General features: G+C 44.5%; 1 protein-coding gene across 4 annotated transcripts in view; it reads left to right on the forward strand.

The window, feature by feature from the left end:
• The window catches only part of FHOD3 (formin homology 2 domain containing 3), a 394,692-nt gene that overhangs the window by 171,710 nt on the left and 210,976 nt on the right, over positions 1–12,006 (forward strand). For all 4 annotated transcript variants that reach the window (XM_080920362.1, XM_080920363.1, XM_080920364.1 and 1 more), the window contains exon 5: positions 3,803–3,908. In XM_080920362.1, coding sequence (XP_080776488.1) covers positions 3,803–3,908 — 106 coding nt within the window. The remainder of the gene's footprint in view (positions 1–3,802; positions 3,909–12,006) is intronic.

Raw genomic sequence — 12,006 nt, forward strand, 5'->3', positions numbered from 1 at the left:
GTCTGAAGCCAGTGTCATAAGAATCATGTGTCAGTGCCTATATATTTCAGAATAATGTATCTAAAATCTAGGACATTGCCAATTTGGAAGCCTTTCTCCACATTTATTATCCACAAGCCTCTCCTTCCCCGGTGCCTTATCTACACGGGCCCATGCATTTGAGGGAAGGGTCTGAGTTGTTCTCATGAACACCGTCTCGCCTGTCCGGTGCTTTTTTCCGAGAGCCTTTGCCAGACACTCGGTTCTCTGGTATATTAATATTAGTGATTAGCTTGACTGGTTCCTTGAGAGCTTGTTCGCACTTTTTCACCATGAAGTCATGTGTGAATCTAGCTTTAGTTAAAGCAATAAACATTTGTTACATGCTTAGAAAACCCTCCTGACTAGACATGAGCTCATCTGCATGTCCCGTTCACATGTGCTGCTGGAATAGGGAGGGAAAAGTACTTTTTATTTCCCTTATACCTACCAGTGTAAAGTAATTTTCCAAAGACTCACGGTACTGTCCCATTTTCTCTTTCTTCCTCAGCCATGATTATCTCAAAGTCTGAGTTCACACAGCTGTCTTTCATTATGTTCAGTCTTGCTCCGCCCCTGCCCCCTAACTGGCGCTGACCCTGCCTCGCTACATCGCTTTCAGGGACCTGTACTATGTCTGCGTACATTTAACCCATATAATTGAAAACTGTCATATAATAAAGGGGCTGATTGCATGTCGAGACAGGAGGACTGTGCCAGGTCACCTATTTCTTCTCTTAGTGGTAATCCATGGTTGCTGTTACTATACTGGTTCTGTTACTCCATTGGCTTTCTGTATTCCCATTGCTGGGGTTTGCTTGTGAATTCCTGCTCTGTTGTCTGTTATAACAAGGTATAGGTGTCCCTGCTGTATCCTCCATGTTGGAGGCAAAGTGCTGTCTATTCTAGGACAGCGCCCTATCTCTGGAAGGCAGCAGCAATGAAAATGTCCGTTTCACGTGACTCCCCTGAATATGGTTTTATAGCAATTGGCCAGGTTGAGTGCTGGCCAGATGTAGTTCAGTAGTCCTGGACAAGTGCGTGCTGTTTGTTTTCCTGCCCTCTTGAGTCTCATGCTATCTGTAAAGAGAGAGTTTTGTGAGATAGTTTTTCTATCCTGCACATTTGGAAATGGAGTGGCAGAGCCTGAGTCTCAATTCAGCAATCCAGAGTCTCAATCCAGCAATCCAGAGTCTCAATCCAGCAATCCAGATCTGGCCTTTCTGCAGAGAATCCTGCTTCCTTGTCCTCTCAAAGCTCACTGGAGGGTGAAGGTGAGAAAGGGGTTCCTCTTAGAACCTTAATCTAAGGACACGGTCAAGAAAACAAAACAGCAGCCAACGGATTGGGAAAAGATCTTTACTAACCCCACATCTGATAGAGGTCTAACATCCAATATATGCAAAGAACTTAAGAAGTTAGACGCCAGAGAATCAAACAATCCTATTAAAAATGGGGTACAAAGCTAAACAAAAAATTCTCAACTGAGGAATATCGAATGGCTGAGAAGCATCTAAGGAAGTGCTCAACATCCCTAGTCATCAGGGAAATGCAAATTTTGGGTTGTTTTAACCCTGAGATTCCACCTCACACCAGTCAGAATGGATAAGATCAAAAACTCAGATAACAGCAGATGCTGGCTAGGATGTAGAGAAAGAGGAACACTTCTCCACTGTTGGTGGACTTGTAAACTGGTACAACTACTCTGAAAATCAGTCTGGTGATTCCTCAGAAAATTGGACATAGTCCTACCTGAAGACTCAGCTATTCCACTTCTGGGCATATACTCCAGAGATGCTCCAACATATAATAAGGGCACATGTACCACATTGTTCATAGCAGCCCTATTTATAATAGTCAGAAGCTAGAAAGAACCCAGATGTCCTTCAGTAGATCAATGGATACAAAAATTGTGGTATATTTACACAATGGAGTACTACTCAGCTATCAGAAACAATGACTTTATGAAATTCCTAGGAAAATGGATGCATCTAGAGAATATAATCCTGAGTGAGGTAACCCAGTCACAAAAGAACAGATATAATATTTAGTCACTGATAATTGGATATTAGCTCCAGAAAGCTCTGAACACCCCAGAAATAACTCACAGGCCATATGAAGCTCAAGAAGAACAGAGGTCAAAAAGTGAAAACCTCAGTCCTTCTTAGGAAAAAAATAAGTGTATAGCAGCCTCTCAGAGTGTGGTACACCTGGACCTTAAATCATTAATAATTTAAGAGCTAAGAATATAGCCTTGTGGCAATTTTTGGTATTAAAAAATCATTATGTTTAATCTATACACAAGAAAACTCTGTTTTCATGTTACATTCTGTTCTACATGTACTTTATGCTTATGGTAACTAGTAAGATTTCAATGCATACTATCAAGCCTCAAAAAGAATTAAGTAGTGACAAAAATATATTCATATAGTGTTATGCCAAAATGCTTTTAAAAATCTGTACATGTATCTCTCTTTTGTAAATAAAGTTGTAAGAAAAAAAAGAACCTTTATCTTAACTGGAAGGAAGGAAGCTTTGGCATTCACAGCCCCAGAACTCTGTCCCCTGCAGCATCTCACCTGAGGCTCTCAGAAGAACTTCCACTGGTCCCCTGCCCAGTCTATCAGGAGAGCTCTTTTTGAGAACCTCTAGCTTAGTGATATACTGAGTTTCTATGTCCTGCCTCCAGATGACCACAGCAGCTGTTTTGAAGGCTGGCTGGCTGCAGGTGATCCGCAGCTCCTCTACCCAGCTCCCTTCCCTGTGCCGCCAGCTATGCAGGGGCAGAGATGAGAGAAGAGACTTCTTTACGTTGTCAGGGTGTTCACAAGCCTCTTGCTGAAACTGTTGTCTCTAGGCTATCTGTTGGGACAGGCGTGTGCTTTTCGTGACAAGTTGTGTGGTCGCTGGAGGCTGCTGTAGTAAAAGTCTTCACATGGAAGTCTCACATGGCCAGCACATTGGGCCCTGTGGGGTGCGGGTCCTAAGGATCTGGGAAAATGAAAAGCAGAACACTGCACAGCTTCTGGACAGGCAAGGGATTCATTTACTTCATCTTCATTAGATTGCCCAGAAGGCAATAATTGGTCTTTGGCAACTGACAGCGTGAAGACTTGTAAAATTTCTTTGGCAAGAGTTAGAAGCTTGCTCATGTGCTCTCTCTCTCTCTCTCTCTCTCTCTCTCTCTCTCTCTCTCTCTCTCTCTCTCTCTCTCACTCCCTCTCCCTCTCTCCCTCTCCCCCTCTCTCCCCCTCTCTCCCTCTCCCTCTCCCCCCCTCCCCCTCTCTCCCTCTCCCTCTCCCCCTCTCTCTCCCCCTCTCTCCCTCTCCCTCTTCTCTCTCCCCCTCTCCCTCTCTCCCCTCTCTCCCTCTTCCCCTTTCCCCCCTCCCTCTCTCCCCCTCTCTCCCTCTTCCCCTTTCCCCCTTTCCCCCTCTCTCCCTCTTTCTCTCCCTCTCTCCCTCTCCCTCTCCCTCCCCCCCTCAAAAAGAAAAGAAAAAAAGAAAACCTTCTTAAAACCAAATTTCAAAACAAAACACAAAAAACAGAGGTGAGGAAGATCTGGGGAGGAAACATAATCAAAATATATTGTCTTAAAAAATAATTTAAATTTTTCAAAAGAGTCAGCTACTTCACCTGACCAGAGCAGAATCTTCTATGAGGATTTTGCTTCAGAGATTCCTGCAGAATTTGAACAATGCAGCTTGGAAATGAGTTAGACAGGGGCCTAAACACTTAAAAATCTTTCTCTTATTTTATTTCATTTCGTTTCTTTCCTTCCTACCAGGATGACAAGGATTTGGTGCATGAATTTGTCATAGCTGAAGGTCTGACATGTTTGATCAAAGTGGGAGCCGAGGCGGATCAGAACTATCAGAACTACATACTGAGGGGTGAGTCGGGCACCTCTGTGGTGGGGCCACGGTCTCTCGCAGGAGCTCTCATGCTGGAGTTTTGTAAGAAATCTGGGATAGTGGAGGGAAGATTCCTTGTGGCGACTCATGGCCTTTCTATCCTTCCCTCGGCTCTTAGTAGCTAGCTGGTGTCAGGGCTGATGTCATTTCCTATAGGTCACTAAGAGCAAAGGACTTGTGACCCACTTTTAAAATAAACCGCTTTGGTTGATAAGGAAAGGCATATTAATTGACCTCAGATAGATTCTTCATTTTAGCTCAAAGCTAAAACCTACCCAATGCTAAAACCCAGGAAAGAAAACAGTTTTTAAACTTGAGTTGTTCCCTGTGGGGCGGCTGTCAAAGTGCCCGTTCCTCACCATGCCTTCCTGTTTCTAATTCATAGTCGCAGGTGGGCCTGGGAAGTTGCACTCTGAGAAGAGATTCTGATTGCTGCCTTATAATTTAGTGTGCAAATTAATGCACGGGCAGCTTTGAAGCCAACTCCTGTTGTCATCTGGAGCTCAGAGTCTCTCATGATGGCGGCGATTCAGGTCTTCTGCTAAGTAATCTTGTTGCCTCCTGTTAAAAAAAAAATCACCTGAAACCTATGTGCAGGTGGGCTAGAAACAATGGTTTTGAACTACAAAAAGAGACATTTCATATATGTCAATGTTATCCTAATTTTATAGTGAAAAATAATGAAGACTCAAAGAGGTCAGTGCTTGTGCCTAAGGATGTCACTTTCCCTGCACCTGGTCTGAGCACTGGTGCAGGCCAGGGTGTTCCTGGATTTTCTGGTCCCTTCAGTGTGACTCCACATACTGCAACTTGATTTTCATCAAGACAAAACAACAAAACAGACATCTTTTACCTTTCCCTTTGGGAGAAGGAAAAATACACAAGATGTGTGATTTCATATCCGATGCCGATGGTTCGAGTTTTGACTGAGGTGGCAGCTGGGCCACTTGCCCTGAAAAGGCTTCTTTCTCTATGTCCTGTATTGTTATATAGCTCATGCTAGGCAGGTTTTCCTTCCCTGCCTGGGGCTACTGAAAGGCCACACAACAGAAAGCACCACAGAAAACTCCCAGGGGTCACTGAACACATCTTCAAGTCAGAGTTCACTCTGTGGGTTTGCCTTGCTAAGTGCCACATCTGTGGGGGGGGGGGCTTCCTAACCCTCTCCCTTTGCTCTGTGGTCTATCTAGGACTGTCTGTGAGATGACAGGCTGGTTCTTTCTGTTACCTTCTATCTTTCCTTGGCCTTCTTACAGATTTGAATCAGTTTTCACAAAGGATGCCTGACCATTGAGATGTGTGGTTTCTGCCCTTCCATATCATTTAGTCTTTACCTTGGAAATTGTGATGGTGTGTAAAGATACACAGACTTCAAACTGCATGCTCTGTTGTATCCAAAGGTGGCAGCTGTCCCTGTGTTAGAAGGGACAAGTCCTGTCTGGATCCTCATTCTTGTGCTTCTACTCAGACTTAGACTAGATGAAAGTAGAGAAATGGGGTAGGGAGAGAAGGGTACTTCCACTGGCTTATTCCCCCACTCATAAGTTAGAAACTTAAAGTTGGATGATGCAAGAAATATACACCAAAATATCTCATTATGAATAATCTGTCTAAACTGACTCTGTGTATATGTGTGTTACTGTTTAAAGTGTTTACCAGTTAACTTTACAAACCAAACCAAACCATAATTATCCATATGTTTGTCTATCCCTCTCCTGGGAGCATGTATGTGTAGGTATCTATCCCCATTTGCATCTGAGTCTGGGTGACAAACATAGCTTTCAGCTACAGTTGGATCAATTTATTAAAAAGGATAGGAATTTTATCAGACTCCCCCCATTATAAGTGGATCACATTATCACCTGTAGCTGCAAGGGAGGCAGAGAAAATGTGTGACTAACTTCTTGGATTTAACAGAGGAGAAGCTTGACAGAAAGTCTGACTTTGGGCCTGAAGGGTATTAGATATGACCACATAGAAGAAAAAACTAGGTGTGATTGGGAAGATTTCCCCTCTGACCCTCAGGAAGCAGCAGTGAGTGTCACCCCATAGCTAGTCTTGGTGTTGCCCAGAGAATCTTTGTACAGAGTGCAAGAGGAGGTTAGTCCCTAGTGTAGAGTGTTGTGAGTTCTGCTCTCCAGAAACTCTAGATGGTGTTGACATCATGAGCTCCATGTAGGATCTCTGCCATATTGAGTGTTTATCCCAAAGCTTACAGTGATTTGTTAATTTATAATATTCTGATCTGGACCAGAAAGATGATAAAAGCACTGTGCTGAGTGTTAACAAGTGAGAATGCCCACTCATGACCCAGAGAGATCCTGGAAAATACCGGCTACCCCCAGTGCACCCTAAAAATCAGCAGTTAAGACCCTCTTAGTAGGCAGCACTTGTACAGAGGTGTGAAGCTTCATCCCACCACCAGGCCTTCCCACCTCTTCTTTCCAATAATGCCTATGTATTAGAGACTAGAAGGCTTGCTATGCAGCCCTGGGAAAGTGAGGAGTTGCCATTTTCCATGGAAAGGAGCATCTTTTGTCTGCCCTGAATCTACTCAGTCTCAAGAGATTCACCCCAACCACAGCACTGTGTTCACTCAGCGGCACACCGGGATGTTTCTTGCTGAAATCTGTGCCAAGAAACTTATCTTCCGGGAGCATGTGAGTGATGTATTTCTTGGGGTGTGACTCTTCTGTCTTTATACAAAGAATTATCATTTTCCCTAACCCATGTGTTGAGTTGCTCCTCTGTGTCATCAACAGAGTTCTGTCGAGCAACAGTCAGTTGCCAGTGGTCACCAGACATTCACAATCAAGAATAACCTTCAGCTTGCTTCCATTTGCCCGGCCATGTTTTGACCGTATTATATTGGAGTGGAAATATAGGAGGGGCAGATGAAGGTGAGGAGGAGGGGATCTGCAAGTGCTTTCTAGTTATGATACTGGTTCTGAGAGAGAGCACAGCAAGACAGGCAGGGCCAGTCAGAGCACACCAGGGGCCTGTCCAGCAGCAGCAGCAGTGGGAACTGGGGTCAGGCACCGTCACTGTAGTTTCTGAGGGAAGGAATAGCTGGAGTATAAGAAGCCAGCCTGTAGGTGTAATGGTTGATCTTCACCATGGCCGTGAATGGGTTAAGAACCACATAGACATACTTCCCAAGGTTTTCCCAAGGGGAGGAAACCCTCTCTGAATGTGGTAGCACTGTCCCATGGGCCAGGGTCCTAGATGAAATAAAAAGGAGGCAAGTTGACCACCAACAGTGCTTTCTGTTGCTTGACTGGTGCAGGATGTTCAGGAGCCTCACATCCCTGCTGTAACACCTTGAGAAGTACTTCCATCACACCCACACCGTGCCTGCTAAAAAGGTCTGTGCTCTTGAACTGGGAGCCATGATGAACCCTTTCTTCCCTAAGCTCCTTTGGTGAGGAGTTTCACCACAGCAGTAAGAACACTGGGACAGGGCAGGGCTGGATATTTACAACCATTTTGGCAGGCTCTGAGGCGTATTGATGGCTCAGGAGTGATCAGAGCTTGTGTGTGGTTGTGGGACACCGATATAGAAGTGGTTGAAAGTGACGGGCTACTTAGGAAGGAGAACGGAATGAACTGGCTTCGAAACTGGGCCAAGCAGCATTTAGGAAACAATGCGGCAGGTGGTAAGGTGGCTCCAGTCTAACCTCTGTGTTACCTGTGGGGTCACTTAAGAGCTCAGCTTGATGTGACCACCTGTGGCCCCCACAGGCCTGAGGAGCAGTGTGCAGATAAGTCAGCTGTTGACTGTGTCTGCGTTTAGAAGACTAATTATCTATGAAGAAATTTAAAATTTGATGCAATCATTAACCATTTAGCCCTGTTAGACAGTGGTGGTGATGGTGGTGGTGATGGTGGTGGAGGTGATGGTGATGGTGATGGTGGTGGTGGTGGTGGTGGTGATGGTGGTGGTGGTGATGGTGGTGGTGGTGGTAGTGGTGGTGGTGGAGGTGATGGTGATGGTGATGGTGATAGTGGAGGTGATGGTGGTGGAGGTGGAGGTGATGGTGGTGGAGGTGATGGTGGTGGTGGTGGTGGTGGCAGCGGCAGCTGCGGCATCGACAGCAGTGTGTGTGTGTTTGTGTGTGTGTGTGTGCTAACCTTTTATTTATTTGTCTTTTGTCTGCATGTATATCTGTGTACCACATGTGTTCCTAGTACCCTCAGAGGCCAGTAAAAAGGTGTTGACTCTCCTGAGACTGGAATTAATAATTGTTCAAGAGCTGTGGTGTCATTGCTGGGAATTGATCCTGGGTCCTCTGAAGGGACATCTAGTCTTTTAACCAACCACTGAGCAATCTCTTTAGTCCCATGTCTGAGGTTTGTTTTTGTTTTTGTTTTTTTTTCTTCTTCTTCTTTAATATAGAGGCCCAGGCATTGGTTACGTTCCATTGAGTGTCTATAGGCTGAGAGGTAAAGACAGGTTTGAGTTACAGGGCAGCCAAGTGCTCTCTAGAAGTGTGAGCAAGCTGCTGGGAAGAAGTCTTAGCTGTACAACACGGAGAAATAATATTTATCTGAGTTATTATTTTTGGATGGTTATAGCTAATGATCTACCGTTTTTTTTTTTTCAGGATAGCCAGTATTTAATATAAATGTACCATGGAATTTTATACCTCACGATTATGCTTATGGAAGGAGGACCTAGAGTAGTATATTCCTGGGAACTTAAACTTTCCACAAACATTACCAAGCCTTTGCTGTGGGCCACGTGCCCACCAGGATTGAGCCCCGCTCTGACACAGACACCCAGCCCCTTTTAGATACTGTATACCAATTGCACATACATACCAGACTTTGGAGGAAAAGAGAAAGATGTGTAAGAGCCCCGAAGGGCAGCTGTATATTCAGGCAAAGCCCCAAGAGAAGCCTCCTTTGATTGGCAGGCTTCATGCAAAGAAAAAAAAAATTCAAGGCAGGGTTTCATTGTGTGGCTCTGGCTGGTCTGGAACATGCTATGTACATCAGGCTGACCCTGCACAGAGTCCCACCTGGCTTTGCTTCACGAGTGCTGGGATCAAAGAAATGCAAGTCCACACCTGGCCCATGTAAAGACATTTGATTTGATTGGTTTGCTGAAAGCAAAGCGTAGTCACAAACACTGTAGTTAATATCAGAGTTGTTTATAAAACGCATGTAGCTCAGTCCTTTAATTGTACAAGAAAAATAGATTTTTTTACTCCCATAGTATTTTTAAAGAAATATTGTTAATTTTATAAGCATTTCAAAATGCAGATTTGATGTTTAAAATTCCAGAATTCAATGACTGAATTTTTACAATGTAAAGTATATACATGATGAACTTTGATTGAGCCATACAGAAAAACAAACGGTGCCATTTGTTGTAGAGTCTGATGGAACTGAAGAGTCCATTCTGTTATTTGTAAACCAGGCAGACACAGATAGACAAATGTCATGTGCGTTTCCTCACATACGACATCTAGATTTTCATGTGTATACATCATGTGTACATCTACTCATGTCTATAGATGAAATGGGAGGGAGACTGTGGGAGAGAAAGTTTGAAGAAGTCCGAGAAAAAAATAAAGACAATACACTGCAGAATCTAGATGTAACTGTATGTGTGCAAACACAATGAGGACCGGGGAGGGAGGAGTCTGGTGGGGGCATGGGGGACGGAAGGAGGAATTCTGGGAATGGGAAGAGTTGGGGAGGGCTTTAGGGGTGGTGTGAGCAAATAACCCATAAAAATATTATGAAGAAACCCATTATTTTGTGTTAATAAATTTAATTTGAAAAAACGAAAGAAAACCAGAGTTCATGACCCCCCCCTCTTTTAAACTAGAACTAGCCTTTGTAGATTCCACTGTAGTAAAAAGAAAATCTGGAGTGGTTTGGCCATGAGGGGATTCTTTGGAGGATCAGGGCATGGCCAGGTGGTGTCTGCATCTACAGTGGCAGAGGCAGAAACCCTGAGCACAGAGGGAAAACAGACAGACAGACAGACAGAAGTGACCGCCGCGCTGCCATCTACACAAGCATCCTCCATGCCAGAAAAACACACAAGTTTGCATTTAGTGTTTTAGATCAGAGGAGGCAAATGAGAAGTGGGTTCCAAAGGCAGAGGGGTGGGCAGAGGGTGCCCCAAAGTGACTGTTAGAAGAAGAGACGGACACAGAGGGACATGGCTGCTTGTCTCTGAGGTAAGGGAGGTCCAGCTTCTGGTCTTCCCGTTGACAGGTGGGCCCCTCCCCTCTTCTTCCTCTTGCCCTCATCCTGATCACTCTGCTGGCTTGCTGGTCGGCTTTCTTTGCCTAATCTAGATTTCGGACACTATGGTGGCTGCGTATTTGACCAGACATAGATGATGTCACTGCACACTGTGGCCTATGGTGCCACCAGCCCCATGTGAACGGAAGCCAGTGTCCAGGATGAAGTTCCTTTTTGTTTGCTATCACTCTTCTTGCTGAGCAGCTCTGGCATTGGGGAGGGGACCACGTCCTGATAGGGAATCATGCCAGCCCAAATTGGCAGCCTGTGGAGCGAAGTGGGGCCTGCAGTTCATTTCTCCTTTACTTAGTGTGTTTAAACTAAAAAAAAAAAAATGTGAATATCCATAAATTAGATTTGCCATGAGCCACTGAGTTCAAGCCCAGCACTGAACCCTTGATGCTGCAGTTAGAGCAGGAAACAGCTGTTCCCAGTAGCTCAGGGTTGTGGTTCCAGCTTCTCTATGATCCGCTACTCCTAATGTGTTGCCCTGGACCTTTTCCACTTCATTCTGCTGCCGCTTTGCCCCAGTGCTTTTTCACTTGAGACCTCTGACTAATGACATCATAGTCTGTGAAGCGAGAATTACCATCGTCTACAGCAGAGGAGCCCAGCTCTATCCCAGAAGTTATGATGTCATCGCTACTTCTTGCACTCGATTCTCAAGTACAAGCCACAACTTTTTTTTTCCTATTTTTTCCCCCCTTTGGTAATTTCAGACTGTTCAAAGCTCGCACTCCAGTATGCCTCTTCTTCAAGATGTGCTATAAATTAGTAAGGGCGAAAAGCTTCCACTCAAAAACAACTTACATTCAGGATGGTGCAGCCTGGGAAACAGGCAGGAGGTAGGAGAGACGGGGGTGTGAGGACGGAAGGTCCCGGTTGGAAACTGACTACGTTAGCTGAACGTGAGTTGGAAAGCAGGTTTTTATGTCAGTTCTAAGCCTTGTACCTCACATACAAGTCTGTCCCATCTAGAATGACATGTCCACAGAGAGGCCTGTGGCATAAAACTGTCTCAAGACAGGCACACCTCAACAGATAGCTCAGGGCTGGAGAGAAGGCTCAGATGTAAGAGCACCGCTTTTCCAGAGGACAGGTTTGGTTCCCTGCAGCCACATGGTGGCTCACAACTGACTGTAACTCTAGTTCAAGGGGATACACCACCCTCTTCTGGCCTCTGTAGGCACTGTGCACATATGATACACAGACACACATGCAGGCAAAACACCCACAATATTCAATAATAATAAATTAAAATGTTAAAAATGGCCTATAAAAATAATAAAAGATGGCCACATAAATATGGAATGATACACATGTTTTTCTTAAAAATGCAAATAGCTTTAAGGCTTTTTTGTTCTACTGAATAAATTGTGGAATTACATATTTGGAACTAAAACTATCACATAAAAGCCAAATGGGCTGTATCCACACCTTCTGCTTGCTTCATGTGTGACTTTGATAAAAATTGATGTGTCCTTATGTTGTCAGCGAGCCGTGTCCCTGGGAGGGTGTGGCTGAAAATTGTGGCTCTGGGATAGCAGTTGTCATGGTGCTGTGATATCTCTTAGATCTTTGCACAATTGTTTCTTCTACGACTCAGTTCACTCACTGAATATGTCAACTTAGTTTGTAAGGATTTTACATGATTACCTGAAAGTTTTTTATGCTTTGTCTCCATGGACTTCTGCTTCTTGGGATTTTTCAATCACATGTTTGTTGCCCGTGTAACTGTTACGAGCTGTTGTGAGATGCAGTGTTGTAAGCACAGTGGCCATTATCATCTTAATCAGAGTGGCCATGGCAGGTGACC

The sequence above is a fragment of the Micromys minutus genome, assembly GCF_963924665.1.
Source record: "Micromys minutus genome assembly, chromosome: 8".
NCBI lineage: Eukaryota > Metazoa > Chordata > Mammalia > Rodentia > Muridae > Micromys > Micromys minutus.